At 34.6% G+C, this 22,389-nt stretch overlaps 1 protein-coding gene across 3 annotated transcripts in view; it reads left to right on the forward strand.

The window, feature by feature from the left end:
* Window positions 1-21,645, forward strand: part of LOC128231201 (liprin-alpha-1-like) — a 56,921-nt gene extending 35,276 nt beyond the window's left edge. For 2 of the 3 annotated variants that reach the window (XM_052943703.1, XM_052943704.1), the window contains 2 exons: window positions 8,112-8,180; window positions 12,910-21,645. In XM_052943703.1, the coding sequence (XP_052799663.1) occupies window positions 8,112-8,180; window positions 12,910-13,107 (267 nt within the window). In that variant the 3' untranslated portion in view covers window positions 13,108-21,645. Of the gene's footprint in view, window positions 1-8,111; window positions 8,185-12,909 lie in introns of all 3 variants that reach the window. The other variant, XM_052943706.1, reaches the window with a different exon arrangement.
* The last annotated feature ends 744 nt before the right edge of the window (window positions 21,646-22,389 follow it).

Below are 22,389 nucleotides of genomic sequence, written 5' to 3' on the forward strand. Positions count from 1 at the left end.
GTGCGGTCGTGCGTCTGTAAACAATTGGTTGTGAACACGATACAGTCTTCAGTTTTAATTGTATCTCGATGAAACTTGTACAGTATCTAGATATCCATAAGAGCTTGGTTCCTTTCGAAAACCAGCCAGATCCGCCCATAAATGCCTAGATTATGGGCCATGAAAGTTTTAAAGAAATGCTTTCTATTTTTAGCCAGGTCTGCATGAGCGAATTCTATTTTTAGCCAAGTTTACATGTACATGTAAATTCAAGTCTAGAGTTAAGGGAGACAATTTGCAAGTCTAGGATTTTGAGAGACAATTTGCTTTTTGCTTCTGCAGTGGATTTTGTGAATTACTCTGCCTTGTTCTTGTTGAAAGCCCAAAGGCCATTTTTAGCTCACCTGTCACGTAGTGACAAGGTGAGCTTTTGTGATCACTCTTCGTCCGTCGTCCGTCCGTCCGTCCGTTCACAATTGCTTGTGAACACAATAGAGGTCACAATTTTGACCTAATCTTTATGAAACTTGGTCAGACTGATCATCTCTATAAAATCTAGGTCAAGTTAGATATTGGGTCATCTGGGGTCAAAAACTGGGTGAACACAATAGAGGTCACAATTTTAGCCTAATCTCAATGCAAATTGGTCAGAATGATCATCGCTGTAAAATGTAGGTCAAGTTTGATATTGGGTCATTCACGGTCAATAACTAGGTCACTAGGTCAATTAGTACAAAAACCTTGTGAACACAATAGAGGTCACAATTTTAGCCTAATCTCAATGCAACTTGGTCAGAATGATCATCTCTATAAAATGTAGGTCAAGTTCGATATTGGGTCATCCGTGGTCAATAACTAGGTCACTAGGTCAATTAGTAGAAAAACCTTGTGAACACAATAGAGGTAACAATTTTAGCCTAATCTCAATGCAAATTGGTCAGAATGATCATCGCTGTAAAATGTAGGTCAAGTTTGATATTGGGTCATTCACGGTCAATAACTAGGTCACTAGGTCAATTAGTACAAAAACCTTGTGAACACAATAGAGGTCACAATTTTAGCCTAATCTCAATGCAACTTGGTCAGAATGATCATCTCTATAAAATGTAGGCCAAGTTCGATATTGGGTCATCCGCGGTCAATAACTAGGTCACTAGGTCAATTAGTACAAAAACCTTGTGAACACAATAGAGGTCACAATTTTAGGCTAATCTTAATGCAACTTGGTCAGAATGATCATCTCTATAAAATCTGGGTCAAGTTCGATATTGGGTCATACGCAGTCAATAACTAGGTCACTAGGTCAATTATTAGAAAAACCTTGTGAACAAAATAGAGGTCACAATTTTAGCCTTATCTTAATGAAACTTGGTCAGAATGATCATCTTAACATAAGCTAGGTCAAGTTCCATATTGGGTCAACCCAGGTCAAAAACTAGGTCACTAGGTCAATTAGTAGAAAAACCTTGTGAACACAATAGAGGTCACAATTTTAGCCTAATCTCAATGCAACTTGGTCAGAATGATCATCTCTATAAAATGTAGGTCAAGTTCGATATTGGGTCATCCGCGGTCAACAACTAGGTCACTAGGTCAATTAGTACAAAAACCTTGTGAACACAATAGAGGTCACAATTTTAGCCTAATCTCAATGCAAGTTGGTCAGAATAATCATCTCTATAAAATCTAGGTCAAGTTCGATATTGGGTCATCCGCAGTCAATAACTAGGTCACTAGGTCAATTATTAGAAAAACCTTGTGAACACAACAGAGGTCACAATTTTGACCTAATCTTTATGAAACTTGGTCAGACTGATCATTTCTATGAAATCTAGGTCAAGATCGATATTGGGTCATCTGGGGTCAAAAACTAGGTCAGTAGGTCAATTAGTAGAAATACCTTGTGAACACATTAGAGGTCACAATTTTAGCCTAATCTCAATGCAACTTGGTCAGAATGATCATCTCTATAAAATGTAGGTCAAGTTTGATATTGGGTCATCCGCGGTCAATAACTAGGTCACTAGGTCAATTAGTAGAAAAACCTTGTGAACACAATAGAGGTCACAATTTTAGCCTAATCTCAATGCAAATTGGTCAGAATGATCATCGCTGTAAAATATAGGTCAAGTTTGATATTCGGTCATTCACGCTCATTAACTAGGTCACTAGGTCAATTAGTACAAAAACCTTGTGAACACAATAGAGGTCACAATTTTAGCCTAATCTCAATGCAACTTGGTCAGAATGATCATCTCTATAAAATGTAGGTCAAGTTCGATATTGGGTCATCAGCGGTCAATAACTAGGTCACTAGGTCAATTAGTACAAAAACCTTGTGAACACAATAGAGGTCACAATTTTAGGCTAATCTTAATGCAACTTGGTCAGAATGATCATCTCTATAAAATCTGGGTCAAGTTCGATATTGGGTCATACACAGTCAATAACTAGGTCACTAGGTCAATTATTAGAAAAACCTTGTGAACAAAATAGAGGTCACAATTTTAGCCTTATCTTAATGAAACTTGGTCAGAATGATCATCTTAACATAAGCTAGGTCAAGTTCCATATTGGGTCAACCCAGGTCAAAAACTAGGTCACTAGGTCAATTAGTAGAAAAACCTTGTGAACACAATAGAGGTCACAATTTTAGCCTAATCTCAATGCAACTTGGTCAGAATGATCATCTCTATAAAATGTAGGTCAAGTTTGATATTGGGTCATCCGCGGTCAACAACTAGGTCACTAGGTCAATTAGTACAAAAACCTTGTGAACACAATAGAGGTCACAATTTTAGCCTAATCTCAATGCAAGTTGGTCAGAATAATCATCTCTATAAAATCTAGGTCAAGTTCGATATTGGGTCATCCGCAGTCAATAACTAGGTCACTAGGTCAATTATTAGAAAAACCTTGTGAACACAACAGAGGTCACAATTTTGACCTAATCTTTATGAAACTTGGTCAGACTGATCATCTCTATGAAATCTAGGCCAAGTTCGATATTGGGTCATCTGGGGTCAAAAACTAGGTCAGTAGGTCAATTAGTAGAAATACCTTGTGAACACATTAGAGGTCACAATTTTAGCCTAATCTCAATGCAACTTGGTCAGAATGATCATCTCTATAAAATTTAGGTCAAGTTCGATATTGGGTCATCCGCGGTCAATAACTAGGTCACTAGGTCAATTAGTAGAAAAACCTTGTGAACACAGTAGAGGTCACAATTTTAGCCTAATCTCAATGCAAGTTGGTCAGAATGATCATCGCTATAAAATGTAGGTCAAGTTTGATATTGGGTCATTCACGGTCAATAACTAGGTCACTAGGTCAATTAGTACAAAAACCTTGTGAACACAATAGAGGTCACAATTTTAGCCTAATCTCAATGCAATTTGGTCAGAATGATCATCTCTATAAAATCTAGGTCAAGTTCGATATTGGGTCATCCGCGGTCAATAACTAGGTCACTAGGTCAATTAGTACAAAAACCTTGTGAACACAATAGAGGTCACAATTTTAGGCTAATCTTAATGCAACTTGGTCAGAATGATCATCTCTATAAAATCTGGGTCAAGTTCGATAGTGGGTCATACGCAGTCAATAACTAGGTCACTAGGTCAATTATTAGAAAAACCTTGTGAACAAAATAGAGGTCACAATTTTAGCCTTATCTTAATGAAACTTGGTCAGAATGATCATCTTAACATAAGCTAGGTCAAGTTCCATATTGGGTCAACCCAGGTCAAAAACTAGGTCACTAGGTCAATTAGTAGAAAAACCTTGTGAACACAATAGAGGTCACAATTTTAGGCTTAACTCAATTCAACTTGGTGAGAATGATCATCTCTAGAAAAATATAGGTCAAGTTCGATATTGAGTCATTCGCGGTCATGTGGGGTAAAAAACTAGGTCAGTGGGACAAATAAGAGTGGCCTCTAGGGGCCATACTTTTCATTGGATCTTTATGATAATAGGTCAGAATGTTCACTTTATTTAGCAAAGCTACAGGTGAGCGATACAGGGCCATCATGGCCCTCTTGTTTAGCTTTAAGTTCTGTAGTTTGCGCATTCATCTTAACAAAATTGGTTGTGAATGTTTAAGTTATGCACCTGGTGTCATTACTGGCCACACCCAGGGTTCACAGGTTTGGTAAACATAAATCTGGAAAGGTTTGAAAATCTTTTCGTGTGTTCGTGCATCCATCTCAGCACAATTGATTGTGAATGTTTGTTCAAATTGATCAATGTTGTCCTAGGATGCCCTTGACTTTGACCTTTTGACCAACTTTTTTAACTTTTAAAACTACAGACATTTTTACTATGAGTACAGTTTTGAAAGCATTTTTTTTTGTCAGATGACTTTTACTTGGCACATATTAAAATAGTTCATGCAACTAATCTGCTTACAATACTTTCTGGGCTCAAATGTTGAACGTGCTACGTTTTCAGGCAACCCAAACACAAAACATAAACTATATGTCTGTTGCCTTTTACCCATACATACATGCTGTAGATTGATATGACCACAAAAGCCATGCCAGTAGAGCATAGGCCCTTTTGAGCCTCTTGTTAAACTGTATTCTATCATTGAAAATGTTGATTGAAACCTTTGGTCTAAATTCTAATGGAAAAATATTCTACAGCCAAAAATGTACTTGAGTACAATTCATTGCCTTTTAACAATTACTCAAGTATATTTTTGCTCTAGAATAAGTTTTCTTTGAAATATTGTCAAAAAAATTCAATAACATATTCCATGAGAAAATACGTTTTCAAAAAGTATAAAAACATGCAAGATTTTGAACAACCTTATGCTTTTTTGTGGTAAAATGAGTTGAGATTGAGATTTGACTTAAGTATTTTCGTGATATTGGGGCCAGCGTCAATATCACGAAAATACTCAAACTCAGTCTCAACTCATTTCACCACATAAAAGCATATTATTCTTCAAAATCTTGCATGTTTTATACTTTTTGAAAACATTTTTTTGTCTTAGAATGTGTTGATAAAAAGATTTTGTCAATATTTCAAAGAAAATCAATTCTAGGGTAAAAAATATATTGGAGTATTTTATAAAGAATACAGAATTGTAGTCAAATGCATTTTAGGCTGTAGAATATATTTAGGCCTAAAAAAAAATATATTTGGTTCGGGTTACCCGACCCTACCTACGGAATAGGCGCCGACCCTACTGTTTTTATAGTCAGTTTGAAAAAAATAAATAAAAAAAAAAAAAAAAAAATTATATTTTTTTTTTTCAATTGCTTTTCAATATGTAGTTTAAAACCTTAAATGCTTACTCAGAAGATAACTTTAACACCATTCCGCTATGATGAAAATGACAGTCTTATAAAAACCTAATAAAAAAAAAAAAAAGCCTACCTACCCTCCCTATTTTTGAAATGGATGTAACCCTAACCAAACATTTTTAGCTCCACTGGCTGAAGGCCATGGAGCTTATGTCGTCACAGATTGTCCGTCGTGAGTGCGTGCGTGCGTGCGTAAACTTTTACTTTAAACGACATCTCCTCTGAAACTGATAAGCGGATTTTGACAAAACTTCACAGGAATGTTCCTTTGGTGGTCCTTTACCAAAATTGCTCAAATGGTTCCGGTCCATTGCACAATATGGCCGCCAGAGCTAAAAATAGCAAAATCTTTAAACGACATCTCCTCTGAAACGGTTCGGCAGATTTTGATGAAACTTGACAGTAATGTTCCTTGGGTGGTCCTTTATTAAAATTGCTCAAATGGTTCTGGTCCATTGCACAATATGGCCGCCACAGCTAAAAATAGCAAAATCTTTAAACGACATCTCCTCTGAAACGGATAGGCAGATTTTGATGAAACTTGACAGAATTGTTCCTTGGGTGGTCCTTAACCAAAATTGCTCAAATGGTTCCGGTCCGCTGCACAACATGGCTGCCAGGGCAAAAAAATAGAAAAACCTTTAAAGAACATCTTCTCAGAAACAGATGATCAGATTTTGATGAAACTTAACAGAAATGTTCCTTGGATGGTCCTTTATCAAATTTGCTTCAATGGTTTCGGTCCACTGCACAAGATGGCCCCCCAGAGGTAAAAATAGAAAAACCTTTAAACGACTTCTCCTCAGAAACCGATGATCGTATTGCAATGAAACTTGACAGAAATGTTACTTGGGTAGTCCTTAACCAAAATAGCCCAAACAGTTCTGGTCTGCTGCACAACATGGGCACCAGAGCTAAGAATAGAAAAAAACGTTAAACTACATCTTCTCAGAAACCGATTATCAGATTTTGATGAAACTTTACATAAATGTTCATCGGGATGCCCTTTAACCAAAATTGCCCAAATGGTTCCGGTCCGCTGCACAACATGGCTGCGAGAGTTAAAAATAGAAAAACCTTTAAGGACTTCTCGTCCGCAGTCTTCACGAAAAACATTTTAACCTACTAGCCTGTTGGACTAGCATAATGGCATATTTTACTAGTCCTAATGACAATCTAGTAGTCCGACTATTTTGCCACATTATAAAACTGTATGCTTGAGGTAAATACCTATTTCAATTGAGCAGCTTGCAGTTTGAGTAAACATTTCTTTATTATGATGCTCATGCAGTGATAGGGAGTGACATCCTTCTGTTGGGAATAGTGCTCCTTGTTTTTCAGAACCTATGGGTACTATGTAAAAACAAAAGGCATCTTGCTTGAATAGACTGTAATAATATCAACATGGTTAGAAAAGAAATGCCATGCTTTAATAGCTTTGATTACATTTTACTACTGAATTACCTCCCTTTAATAGAAAAAAAAATAATGTCTTAATTTTTCACGTATAGCATCTTTAAATAATTTTTAAACAATAATAATTTATGAGTAAACATATAAGCATAAAGTTCTCACAAAAAGATCAATTTAAAAACCTTACATTTATACATAGGAAAGTATATATAGACTGAACATTAATTTTCGTTTAAGTGACATTCTGAAAGTTTATGAAACAGCTATTTTTAGTAACTTAAATGGCCGAAAAGTGTAAGTGAAACACCAAGTCGATTCTATCTCGTCAGTTCTTGTTCAGGTTAGATATTTGCTTCATAATCTATTCAGATTAAATGTTAACCGATGATCAGATTTTGATGAAACTTGACAGAAATGTTCCTTGGGTGGTCATTAACCAAAATTTGTTAAATGGTTCCAGTCCACTGCACACCATGGCTGCCAGAGCTAAAAAATAAAAAAAACTTTATACGACTTGTCGTCGAAACCGATGACCTTTTTTCGATAAAACTTGACAGAAATGTTTGTTTGGTGCTCCTTTACTCAAATTGCCCAAATCATTTCGGTCCACTGCACAACATGGCAGCCAGAGCTATTAAAGTAAAAAAATTTTTTAAATAACTTCTCCTCAAAAATTGATGATTGTATTTCTATGAAACTTGACGAAAATGTTCGTTAGGTGGTCTTTGCTTGAACCTTTTGGCCAGTGGAGCACAGGCACTGATGTGCCTCTTGTTTTTTTTAGGCCTTACCTTGGAATTCGACCAAAGGCTTTTATCAGCATATTCTATCATAGAATGCTCTTATAAAACTGTAAAAAACATATATGATGTTTTATAAATTTTAATGCTATGTAATAAAATGTGTTGAGTCTGAGTTTGAGATTTGACTTAAGTATTTTCGTGATATTGGGGCCAGGGGCCGTATTCAATAAGCATCTTAGTAACAATTTTCAACTTAGTGAAAATTTGTCTTTTTTCTAATTTGAATTTCAAGAAAACGAACAATGTTTGGACACCCAAAATATAAAAATCCACAAGAATATGGTCTAAACAATGTATGCATACGAATAAATCTGATGAAAAGTAGTGGGTATTTAAAATAAGTGATGTCAAAATTATGAAATTCTCACTAAGTTGAAAATATTCACTAAAGATGCTTAGTGAATATGGCTCCAGGACTGTGTAATTCAGACAAAATATTCTTTTAACCATGTAAAGTGATATATTATTGGACTTGTACTAGCTTGTATTGACAATTCTAGGGTTGTTTAGAGGAACTACTGTATTTGCCAATTTCGGGACAGTCTGGTGTCTGGTTCCATTAAGAATTCTTAATTCTGAAAATTATTTTTATGTTTTTCAGATCCGATCGATACTAGAGCGTGAGTTTAACAACTTGTTGGCACGTGGCACAGATCGCCAACTGGAGGAGGTAGGTCTGTATTATTTTTGTTATTTTCTCGACGCCCCTCGCCTATGCAGTGCTTGGTTGCGGACTTTGTGTAACAACCCTCTGTTTATTGCTTTTTCACCATGGTGAGTGTATCAAAACCTGGATTTTGTGACTGCGTAATGCTGTTTTGTGTTTATTAGCTGATCTGTTTTTTTCATGCCTTATTATCAGAGTCATTGTAGTAATCCTTTATAAACTTTGGCCATAATAAATAAAAATAAAAAGAAACTTGATACACATGCTGCCCAAGATAATATGCACATGTATTAAAATACTCATCACTCTTGACTTGAATAATTATCTAGTTATGAGCTTTTACGATAATAAAATATTCCAGACAATCATTGGCATTCGATCTCTGACCCACCATTTTGTTTGAAATATGTTCAAATGAAACTTGGTACACATGTTGCTGGAGACGATATGCACATGTTCTGAAATGCCCATAACTTAGACTTGAAAAATTGTCTAGTTATGAGCTTTTACAAGAATAAATATTCCAGACAAACATTGGCATTCGATTGCTCATATATTCACATGAAACTTGGTATACATGGTGCTGCCAGAGACAATATGCACCGAAATTCCCATCGCTCTGACTAGAATAACTGTCCAGTTATGAAATTTTACAACAAAAAATATTCTAGATGAGCATTGGGATTTTATTGCTCCATCGCATTTTTTTTTAAATATTTTCAAATGAGACTGGGTACACATGTTGCAGGAGGCGCTATGCACATGTATAGAAATGCCCATCACTCTGAATTCAATAATTGTCCAAGTATGAACTTTTATATCAAAAAAATATTCCAGACAAGCTTTGGCATTTGCTGCACAGCACTTTTGTTGACTTTCATTTTAAATATGATTAATGTGCTATATAGCTGCATAGCGAGCTGGATATAGTAAATAATTGTTCATTCTGTGACTGCTTTGCAATGGGGGTCCTTTTTTTAGGGTGGGTATTTTGTGTTTTTTAAATGATTTAAAAATGCTAAATGGTTGCTATTGGATGTTACTTTATTTGTTTTTAGTATTGGCACTCCAGTGTGCTTTAAAAAAAAAAAAGTCCGGAGAGCCCTCAAAAGTGTTTCTGCTGCAGGGTGCTTCATCCCCCCCATGCCATTGCCAAAATGGTTGCAGACCCTCAGCTGCCAGTTCAGTCTCATTCCTGGTATCATAGTTAAAGCATAGTAGCAGTTGTCACTTACAACAAGCAAGTACATTCCTCCACAGCCTACCAAACAAATTATAAATATGCAGTTACAAGGGCTGTAATAATGGTCACAAAACCTAGGGTATATAACCTGGGGTGGTATTCAATATTGGTTCCTATAGGTTTTCATTTGGCTTATCAACGAATGTAAGCCATAATGCTGTAAGATCAAGATTATTTTTTTTTAAATTGTAAAATCAAATAAAATAAAGCTCTTAGTTTCGAAATAGATCGAATAGTTTTTCACAAATGTTGACTTGAAAAAAGCGATCGTACATTATGCATGAGTTGATAAGCCCTGTTGTTGTTTTTATCAGACTGTGTGATATAAATAACAGCCCTTTTCAGTGAAAGAAGTCAATGATGTATGATAATAAGATTGACCTAAGTCGCATATTGAATACCACCCAAGAATATTTATGAATTTGAAGGCATTATGAATACATTTTATAGCAAATGACTGCTCAAACACCTTGTATTTACTACTAACATATCTTACTAACATTTTTCTACATTTGCTGCTAAATAAGCAAGCTTTATTAAGCAGGCTTTTCCACTTACTGGTATATACCCATGTATTTTCTTCGCCACGTTAATGACATCCTAACCAACATATTATATATACCTCACTCTTAATCCACAAATCTCAATCTTAAAAACCACCTCACATGAATGTGAAGTAACGTGAAAAATAACTTGATGCACTGGTTTTTTAGGGTTGCAATGTTGTTTTTTATCTACTGTCAATTAAAAAAGAGGCGGAATCAATAAAACCAAATTTTACTTATCAGAAATCCAATCTGTATGTTGAAAAAGACATGATTTCTTGCGTTACTTCATTTTCGCCTTTTGCCTAGTTTTCCTGAAACACATTTTGATGACAGGAACAGATCATGCTCTACTGACAATATTGACAACCAGTATTGTCAGATGTATACATTCATTAATCTGTAGCATGCTGGTTTTCCGTTGATATTCAAGTGATTTATGTGACCCTGTTTTAAAAAAAACTCGTAATTTTAAAAATACAGTCAAACCTCATTGGCTCGAACTCGCTTTGCTCAAATTCCTTGTTGGCTCGAACTGAATGTAAAGGGCCGATTTCTTTATACTGAAGGTGTTTATTCCCACTTGGCTCGAATATTCTGAGGCTTGATGTGTTTTTGCCAGTCAGTGGGAGTTTAGGCCAACGAGGTTTGACTGTATATTAAATTTTTGACGGAGCAGATTTCACATGCTTTGCCTTTATTTTATTTTCAGCTGACTGGTAATTATTGTATTGTCATAATCAAAATATGGTTATAAAGTTATTTGATTTTTGGTTTATCATGCCATTAGCTGTAATATTTAATGTTGATACTTGATGAACCACTATAATTTTGGTATCATTTGAAAGGAAATAAAAAATGGCTATTAATTACTAGAATGTTTAATAAATGACTTAAAATACATGTGCAAATATCACTTTAGTATTTGCATTATTATTCTGCATTAAACCCTTTCATCAGATATCAAAATAATATGACACTGTATGATAGTTAACAACTTAATGGATGGCACGTTATCAAGGCACTATTGGTTAACCACAGACTCAGGCAGGTTATCAATGCACTATTGGTTAAACAGAGACTCAGACAAGTTATCAGGGCACTATTGGTTAACCACAGACTCAGACAAGTTATCAAGGCACTATTGGTTAACCATAGATACAGGCAGGTGAATTAAGGCACTATTTGGTTAACCAGAGATTCAGGCAAGTAAGTCAAAGCACTATTGGTTAACCACAGACTCAGGCAGGTTAATTAAGGCACTATTGGTTAGCCACAGACACAGGCAGGTTATCAAGGCACTATTGGTTAACCATAGATACAGGCAGGTTAATTAAGGCACTATTGGTTAACCACAGATTAAGGCAGGTTAATCAAGGCACTATTGGTTAACCACAGATTCAGACAGGTTAAATAAGACACTATTGGTTAACCACAGATTCAGGCAGGTTAATCAAGGCACTATTGGTTATCCACAGATTCAGACAAGTTATCAAGGCACTATTGGTTAACCACAGATTCAGGCAGGTTATCAAGGCACTATTGGTTAACCACAGATTCAGGCAGGTTATCAAAGCACAATTGGTTAACCAGAGATTCAGACAGGTTATCAAGGCACTATTGGTTAACCACAGATTCAGGCAAATTTTCAAGGCACTATTGGTTAACCAGAGATTCAGGCAGGTTAATCAAGGCACTATTGGTTAACCACAGACTCATTCAAGTTATCAAGGCACTATTTGTTATCCACAGATTCAGGCAGGTTATCAAGGCACTATTGGTTAACCACAGATTCAGGCAGATTATCAAAGCACTATTGGTTAACCACAGATTCAGGCAGATTATCAAGGCAAATTTGGTTAATCACAGATTTAGGCAGGTTATCAAAGCACTATTGGTTAACCGCATAATCAGGCAGGTTGCCATGGCACTATTGATTAACAACGGATTCAGGCAGGTTATCAAGGTTTAATTTGTTAACCATTGTTTCAGGAATGTTGATATGGCTTAATTGGTTAACCATTGTTTCAGAAATGTTATCAAGGCTTAATTGGTTAACCATGGTTTCAGGAATGTTGTCGAGGCTTAATTGATTAACTATGGTTTCAGGAATTTTATCAAGACTTAATTGGTTAACAGTGGTTTCAGGAATATTATCAAGATTTTATTGGTTAACAACAGATTCATGGTGTTTATCAAGGCTTGATTGGTTAACCATGGTTTCAGGAATGTTATCAAGGCTTGATTGGTTAACCATGGTTTCGGGAATGTAAGTTTTTCAAGGCTTAATTGGTTGGCTACAGATTCAGTAAGACTTAGTTGGTTTACCATGAATTTCAGCAATGTTATCAAGGCTTTTTTGGTTTATGGATTCACAGAGATTATGAATGCCATATTGATTAATAGTGTTCCAATGAGACCACTTTAGTCTAAATATGATCCCAAATAATGGATAATTATTTAGTATTACATGTATACATTTGGCTTGCACTCTTGATGTCTTTTAAGATATCAGATACACAAATATATTAACTATGAATGCATAGTGACCCCTTATTATTTATATCTGTCATTTGAAAATGTTTTACATGCAAAAGGAAATTGTTAAAAAAAAGATAAAAATAATAATTTTACCTTGAAAATTGTGAAAAAAGGTCTAATTTCAATTCAAATACAGCAAAAATTCTAGCTACAGTAACTCTATGTGTAATGAAGTGTTTTCATTTACTTAACATATTAGTAACCAGTGAGAAATACCCTTTCAAATAATATCAAAATAACATGGGGGCATCAAAATTTAACATTATGGTTAATGGAGCTTTCAGAGTAATGGCTTATGTGTTGGTCAGATTCCTTTAAGTATCTTATGAGGTTAAATAAATGTACTATCGATGAAGAAAATACCACCTGTTTTCATTGGTTTGCAACATGTTATTGTTTGCAGGGAGAAGGAGGCAGATTCCGTCGGGCCCCATCATGGCGTAAGAAGTTCCGCAACAAAGATCGCAGCAAGGACGGTGGCGAAGACGGGGAGGGGTCAGAGGCTGGGGCTCAGGGGTCTTCGCCCCAGGTTCAGCGGCGCATGACCGGCCCTGGGTTAGCCGGCCAGCTCCAGATGACTGAAACCATGAGGAACTTCTAGACCTGCAAGCTTCCACCAACGCGGATCAGGTCCACCATATTGAGGACCTTGACCTTGGATAGGTCGCCATGGCAGTGACCTTGACTTTTGATAGGTCGCTTGGATTATGACCTTGATTTATGATATGTTGCTATGTCAATGAAATGGACTTTGAAAAAAGTCGCTATGGTGATGACCTTGCCCTTACCGGAGGTCTCACATGTGTTTGCTAGTCAGGTTTCTCAGCCATACCCCCCCTACTATAGAAGAGTGATTTGGGTGTATTAAATTCAACTTGGAAAATGCAGGGAACATCTTGATACGCTACGAAGGCACTACAGCTTTATGCCCACTATTAACAAGGTCTTGACTTGAGTATGATGTCTTTTCAGTTTTAAGCCTTGTGTGTTCATTGTATATTATTAGGATTTGTTTGCAGTTTAACCATTGCAGTTGTGACCAATATCCAAGTGTGGGTTGTTCTCTGAGGACATTGTTAAGTGGTCGACATCACTATACAGAGAACAGTCTAGTCTGCTATACCTAGAGACTTGTGCCGGCGCTGGACAGTTGCAATAGAACTTATATAGAAGTTCACATTAACCATTCATCCGATGTTCATAGCAGGGCTTCCATTAAGAATTCGGAACTGGAAGTATGTCTCAGCTTCCTTTCCATCAATTTTGGAAGATTTTCCTCTCTGAAATGTGGTTTAAATCTGGTGAACGCAGCAATTTTGTTCAGCTATTGTGTTAAAATGAAATAGTTTGCAAATAATTTGCCTAGCTTTACTAATTAAATTCAAATAATTTGAATTTGCTTCAAGACTGATTATAAATGTGACCATAAAAGAAACAATGTCACCAGATTTGTTATATTCAAACTTCACAGCCTTCACATTTGGAAAATTCCTCCAAAATTTTGGAAGAATTTGAACTTCCAAGGACTCCGATATACTGGAAGTTTTACCCCATTTTAGGGAGTAATTTACTTCCAAACTTCCTTTAACGGAGGCCCTGCCACAGTTCATTGCATTACAGTATGTAACGTGTTTTCTATTGCACATATTTGAACCTTTAATACTTGTATTACACGAGCTGTTGATTAAATGTTTGTGTGTTAGTTATTGTATATAAAAGATAGTGTATACCTTTAAATAAATGTTAGTGATTCTGCCCGACATTCTGTTGTTGAGCGTACTAGCTTTAAAAGATGTTGGTGTATAATTGTATCAACTCCATACAAGCTGTGTATATTATTAAACATTTTGCACTAAGTCATTAATTAGGGGTGAAAATCTTCCACTGTTTCGCGGATTTCTCGGGCTTTTTGGGCTCCAAGGCAAAAACCCCAAAGGAACCCTCAGTTTTATTGTTATTAATATTTGTTTACTCTTAAAGCTGCAATCTCACAGATTGAATGTTTTGGCAACTTTTTTAAATTTTTGTCTTGGACGAGCCAATTTTTACCAAAATCCATGGAAACCAGTTATATAAGACTGCTGACAAAAAATTAGATCCCAGATTTTATATTTCAGTTCAAAAATTGATTTTTTGTGCATTTTTCTTAAACCGTTACTTAAGCCAAAAACCTTTAATTTTCGAACGGAAATATGAAAATCTACGATCTGATTTTTTGTAAGCAATCCTATATCATTGGTTTGCAGATATTTACGCAAAAATTTGCTCTTTCCAAGACAAAAAAATAAAAAAAAGTCGTAAAAATGGTATATCTGTGAGAGTGCAGCTTTAACAACTAATACTGAAATGTCTGATTGCAATCTTAAGGGCTGTTTCAATGAAGGTCTTAGTGTTGATTTTATTTGTAAATTTAAACGATCTAAGTAACAGATTTCATTATTTTGCTACCAATTTGTATGAATTGAACTTGACCAGACATTGAAAGTAATCACGAAGTTTTTTTTTTTTATACCATTTGTGAAGTTTTTAAACTTACAAAAGTAGTTAAAAGTAATGAATAAAATGGTTTATTGAAATGACCCCTTAGATTCTTAATATGCTTCAAACCTAGGAGCTTAGTCCCGTCATCCTCACCAATGAGGTGCCCTGGGCCCGCCAAGGTGCCAAACTGGGCTCCCTGGAACCGTAGCGTAAAGTTGAGGGCAATATACCATCAGCCATTCTCACCCCTGATTAACTGATTGCCAATAGTTAAAAAAATTGGTTAACTTTAGATTTTTTTATCTTGATTATATTTATTTATAATTTTCAGCCAAAATACATATGAGCAAATAAATGCAGGTCATTTGATGTGGTGTACTATTGTATGAATTTGTAATTAAACATTCAGGCATATAAAAAAAAAAATGTTTGTTTGTGGTTTCATATCCCACAATTTTGTTTTTACAAGGTAGGTCAGATTTAAAAAAAAAAATCTTGATTTTTAAAAAATTGTTTCTTGATTTTTCTATAACCAAAAACTAAAGCTTATGAACACCTATACATTCAGTAATAACATCACTGGTATTGTTTAATGCCAAAAACATTTCATTTTTAAATGAAAAAAAAAAAAAAGATAAAAAAATCATTCCCAAGGCAATAACCTTTCTAGGGTCTAGGCCAAAAAAAGGGTAGCTCGGGAAACCATAAACAAACATATAATTTTATTATGCCTAAGGCATGAGTTAGAAATGATTCCATAGCTCTAGTATTATCATTAATCATTTTATTTCACATGGCTATCTCATTAGTTTCATACCCTTAAAAGTTAAAGGCACCTTTTCACGTTTCATAGGGTCAGACTTTGATTTTTTTTTTTTGTGTGTGAATTTGAGCTCTCTTGAAGATAATTGAAATAAAGAAAAAATGTCTTATTCAAACGAAGGGAGTGCAAAATGGAAGCTCTCGGAACAGAATGGTTACCATTTCCAAAATTTCATTTACTAAAATTGATCATCCTCAGATACATAGAATATGTGACAGAATATGCTCTAATTTGCCATAAAGAGTTAAAAAGTTATATTTTGAAAATTGTTTATTTTAGACTTGGAATTATAAACTTCTGTTCAAATGAAGATCTGCCTGTTGTCATTTGGTGTAAGTTCAAGTAAATAAAAAAACTTTAAAGCCTATAAACACATAATGATGGAAGTATGGGCCCTATATGCCAAATATACGATATATTTGTTTTATACAAGGCTTGCATTATTTCCATAGGTTAATTTGTTTGCAGTTTCGGTCACATTGTTACGAAGGACTTCGTTGAGATTTACTTTGTTTCCCCGAGATATTTCGGATAACATTGACTTCAAAAGATGATTTTTGCAAGTACATTGAAGGTTTCATTAAGCTGTTAAGCTATTTAATACTGTATTAGTCTATGGAAATATCAAATAAATGCTATAGTTCTGACATACTAAGAACAAGTGTATTTAGAGTTAGTACTGTCTTGTTTAAGCATAGGTTAGTGTTTGTTAATACGCATGTATGCAATTCGGCGTGGTCAGGGCCTGCATTAACTGGCTTAGTGTTCAAAATTATATTTTGTCTACTGTGACTCTGTCTATGTTTAAATCCGCTAATGTACCTTATCAAAATCACTAACAGCTGACTACTGATTTACCAAATTAAACTTGCAGCAAATTTGAAAAAATACTTACCCCATAGGACAAAATATAATTTTGAACACTAACCCATTTTTGGGTTACTATATACTATCATAATGCTATTTATCACATGTGTTATTTGGTTCGCTCAGTGATTAACAGTTTCATTGGAGCAATGATTACTTGTATTAGCTTTTGAAAGGTTGTGATTGCTGTCTTCTTCAGTTGTTTTTGTAAGAAACCTAGCGATGGCAATGATTTTTATTAGGGCAAATTTTGATCGCATTCTCCTTATTTTGTATATAATGTTCCTAAGAAAAGTCAGTATCTTCAGCGTGAAAAATTTAAAATTTCACCTCGACCATAACTTTAAAACTGTGCAAACTAGTTACAATAGACTTTGTACAAATTTTGCCATAGTCTTAAGGCCCATAATTCTAGCCTAAGAACTAACTGAGTTTTGCCCTTTTTATACTGGAAAACAACAGTATTGGCATATAAGAGTGGTGGAGTGGTATAGGTACCTGCCTTTCTACCATGAGCATGTGGGTTTGATCCCCACTAGGGCCTCTCAAAAAGGACACAGTACTAGTTTCTGCCCAGGAAATGGATTCGAGGGTCATCTTATAAGCAATCAGCTTTCGTCACCATCGAGCTGAAATAAATTAGCATAAACCAACAGAATTGGCACTTGCTCTGTGGCGCTCTTGTTGTTCATTTTGTTTTTCAAAGCTGCTTCTTAGTTGTAAACAGGACAAACATGTATAGGGTACAAATAATAGCATTCAGTATTCAAAAATAACTTTGTGTGTATTTCTGGAAATTTGCAATTGATTTTTTTCCAAAAGGTTGTATTAATTTGTTAAACTATTGCAATTCAGTATTTTTATTTGTCCCTGTCAACCGTACGAGACATTATGTATTCAAAAGCTATTAAGGTCTCGGATGAACAAAGAAGCTATTGAGGTCGATGGTGAACAAAGACGTTTTGTCGTTTCATTTAACCATAGGTAATTTTGTAGTTTATTTTGTATCATTTAAAAGGGTAATTCTTATCACTAACATGTTAAATAAAGGATGACAAAAATTTAGAAAAGGTTTATTGCAGTTTGTAATTTTGTTCTTTATTTGAATTGAAATCATATGTGAATCGACCTATTTGTAATCTTTTAAGGCCAAAAAAATATTGTTTTCATACAATGTCGGATACCTCCGATACACACTTGGCTATGCTTCATTGTGTATCGTGGCTAGGAAAATCTCGTAATCATGAATAAAAAATGAGGCAGTTTCATTTGGTCAGCAAGGAACCAGTGTGGAAACATGCACAGATAGTGTTGTTCTTATGTTTTCCCGTAGAAAAAGTATTCTGCCGAAATCTTGAATTGTACTAGATTCACAAGATTACAGATTTAAAACACCCACCTAGACCACTCCCCTGTGGAGACAACTGACAATAACGGATTATTGAAGAGTACTAACTTGTAACATAAGATTTCATTGGAAGAAAAGTTTTCTCCCCTGCCTCATAGATATATAATGAGATTTTGTCAGGTAAATTTTACAAAAGGTGTATGAAGTGTAACAGAAGTGGTACCATGGTTGGTGATGGTGGGTCTTAATATGGCTAAACAAACAACATTCTTTCTAAACATAAGAATTATGCTGAATGGTATCTTTGAAGTTAGGTTACATATCACATTATTGCTATAGTTAAATTATTTTATTTTATTTCTCAACATATGCCAGATGATATCAGAGAACTATAACACTCTTATATATTTGTTCTATACAATTATACGAAATTAAATGAGTTTATATGAAGGATCTATTTAATTGAATTTTTTTAAATTGATTATTTCAATTCTTATTAAATGACCATAATTATGATATGTTATTTATATGATAAATACTAATTTTATGATTTACATCACTAAATACATAATAAGTCGCTATATAGCATGCATATTTTAGCACTATCTATTTATGATGACATGTCAAAAGTTTTTACACTAGTTGCTTATATATAAAGTATATATAAAGACGTTATTTCTTGTGATGTCATTAATGATATAAATCAACTTCTTTGTTCAATTTTTGGAATCCCAAGTTTTGAAATCCATTTCATGCCGCTCTTGGTTGGGTTATTACATTAGTGCTGACAAAAAGTGTTACCTTTTTTTTTAAAGCAATAAATAAATTGATACTTGTATTATATTAAATTTTCAATTGCATTTGTGTGATAATATAATCTGTCTGATCTTTAATTTGTTCATACATTAGTGGAGATTTTCAGTAACTTCTGCTGTTCCCTGAGCTGATGCCCATTTACAGTTTTAGGAAAGCAAAAACAAACAATAGCCATCGCTTACTTAGCAAGTGGTTTCGGCAGTTTAGAATTTTGCGACTTAAAGCTTACAGTCGGGGTTTTACAAATCACTGGATTGTTTTTTTGCAGTTACTAAAATATTAGGAATATATACATCAACTTTTAGATGTATGATGCTTGGATTTATCAGTACAGAAAACCACTGTTTCCTTAAGCAAATTCTACCATTCTCCAGGCTTAAAGCTGCTCTCTCACAGGTTGAACGTTTTGACAACTTTTTTTTATTTTTTGTCTTGGAACGAGCCAATTTTTGCGAAAATCCATTGTAACCAGTTATACAAGACTGCTGACAAAAAATAAGATTGCAGATTTTTATATTTAAGTTAATTTTTTTATGTTTTATGCATTTTTCTGAAATCGTTAGTAACGGTTTAAGCCATAAAACATTCATTTTCGAACAGAAATATGAAAAAACTGTGATCAGATCTTTTGTAAGCAGTCCTTTATCATTGGTTTGCAGATATGTATGCAAAAATTTGCGCTTTCCAAGACAAAAAATAAAATAAGTTGTAAAAATGGTATATCTGTAAGAGTGCAGCTTTAAATGATGCAAGAGTAATGGCGCGCAATAAACTAATAAAACTGGACATTTTGAAACATGAGTTACAGCACCCTATTGCATTGCCTCTGTTATCTTTATGTAAATACAAATGTCCATCAGAAATCACATGCTGTGTGGTGATTAATAATCTGAAAGCGTTCTTTCATGACTGTTCATTTATACTTATTTATAAGTTGTATAAAATATGCTAGAATTTTAACCAATTTTAATCAAAGTATATATAGTAATGTATTATATGTACATGAGATATTTAAAACCATGTTGTAAAAGTAGATCTGAGATAATTATGTACTAAATGTTGATTTTTCATTCAGTTTTGCATGTTTGTATTGTTAAGATTTGATTACAAAATATACATGTACACTTTCATAGCTAGCTACAACCATTGTAACCGTTTTTCATTTTGTATTTATTAACAAGATTCATGTAACATGTTCATGTGATATATATCTGACATTGTGTGGAGCAATTTTTATTTTGTAAAGTAAATTTATGATTTTAACTTATGCAACAGGTATGTGTGCCAGCTTGACACTGGTACTGCTGTATAAAACATTCTCATCTTCTTCTCATCTGAATCTCAATCTATATTTTCTGATTCTATGACATTGCTGATAAGCCATGTTATATTCATCTAGTATTTAGAATTATTAGCTCGTCTGTATTTATAAATACAATCGAACCTTGTTGACATGAACACATAAGGACTGACTAAAATACATCGAGCCTCGAAAAGTTTGAGCCAAATTAAAGATTGCTTACCTTCAGTATGTATAGATTGGTCCTTAACATCCAGTTCGTGCCAACGAGGAATTTGAGCCAAGCGAGTTCGAGCCAACGATGTTCAACTGTATTTTGAAAGCCTTGATGTGGTCGTCTGTGCATTTGTGCCAAAACTTTAACCTTGACCATAAATTAATGACCGTATAAGATTATTCCTATGAAACTTGGTAAACATCTTGCCATAAACATTACACTCATGGTGATGCAATTTCCATAACTTTGTCTTTGATAATTGTCCAGTAATGACCCTTTTTTAATCGAAATAACAGTAGATGGTAGAATTGGCGTTCGCACAGCAACGCTCTTGTTTCAAAATGTAACAAGTATTGCCTTTTCTCCTGATATACAAATATTAATGCCACTGGAGTGCTGCCCCTTTTTTGACGGAAAAAACACGCACTACAAATTAGCATTGGCATTCACTCTGTAGCTCTTGTTTCAAAATGTAACAAGTATTGCTTTTTACCCCCCTTTTCTCCTGATATACAAATATTAACGCCACTGGAGTTATGCCCCTTTTTTTGACTGAAAAAAACAACCACAACAAATTAGCATTGGAATTCACTCTGCAACGCCTGTTTTCCCCTATTCTCCTTATACACAGATATAGACTACACTAGAGAGGACCTTGGCATTTCAATAGAGTAAATTTCAATTAGATTAACATTTAATTCCCAAAACTATGTTAAAATGATATTATTAAGAGCGACATGTCCCTTTGATGAAAAATTCCTGCAGATTGTTCTTATTAATATTTAAAAAAAAAAATGCAAGTCACTTTCTAATATTCTGACATCTGCACAAGAAGTGCCAAAATCAAGGTCTCAGAATATTTGCATGTCATTTATTTTTGAATAGTTGAATAACTTATTGTACTTTTGTTATGTATTGTTCCGATAGTATATATGGGATTGACTGTTTGGTTGATCATATGTTTTATCAATCTGATCTTATATAAATTTATTTGTGTGCATCTCACAATCGGATCCTTTATAAATATATTTGTGTGCATCTCACAAACGGATCCTATATAAATTTATTTGTGTGCATCTCACAATTGGATCCTATATAAATTTATTTGTGTGCATCTAGATACGTTACTCTTAATCTTTTTCTGCATTTTTTCTTAGCCTTTATACAGCAGTATTACCTGTGAAGTGGCCCCACATTATCTGTCACTGTATTTGTTAGTAAAAGCTGGAAGCTGATTTGTCCTGTCACAGGAGTATCAGTGAAAAAATAAAAAAGCTGAACAAAATATGTGCTTAGTTGTTCTTTGAATGCCTTAAAGCTGCACTCTTACAGATTGACCGTTTTGAATTTTTCATTTTTTTTTTCATTGAATGAGCTATTTTTTGCCTTATGTCTGGAAACCAGTAATAGAAGACTGCAGACAAAAGATCAGATCGCAATTTTTATCCAGGTTTTCACATAATGAATCCTAGTTATTAGAATGACGAACGTTGTTCGGGCGGGCGGCCGGGCGGCGTCAAACTCACCTATGAAACTGAATAATTTCAGTAAGGGTTGACATATCTTGACCAAACTTTGTCTATAGGAAGAGTTTATGTATATATTTCATGGGATTGCGTTTGGGGTCCCTAGATTCAAGGGCAAGGTCACTGTTACTAAATATAGAAAAATGATTAAAAATGAATAACTTAAGTAAGGGTTGACATATCTTGACCAAACTTGGTATAAAGGAAGAGTTTATGGATACCTTTCATGGGATTGCGTTTAGGGCCCCTAGGGTCAAGGTCACAGTTACTAAAATAGAAGAGTGGTTGAAACTGAATAACTTGAGTCAGGGTTCACATATCTTGGCCAAACTTGGTATATAGGAAGCGTTTATGGAGACCTTTCATGGGATTGCGTATATGGCTTCTAGGGTTAAGGTCAAGGTTACTGTTACTAAAAGTAGAAGAATGGTTGAAACTGAATCACTTTAGTAAGGGTTCACATATCTTGACCCAACTTAGTATAAAGCAACTGTTTATGGATATC

Source organism: Mya arenaria, chromosome 4 (genome assembly GCF_026914265.1).
Source record: "Mya arenaria isolate MELC-2E11 chromosome 4, ASM2691426v1".
Classification (NCBI taxonomy): Eukaryota; Metazoa; Mollusca; class Bivalvia; order Myida; family Myidae; genus Mya; species Mya arenaria.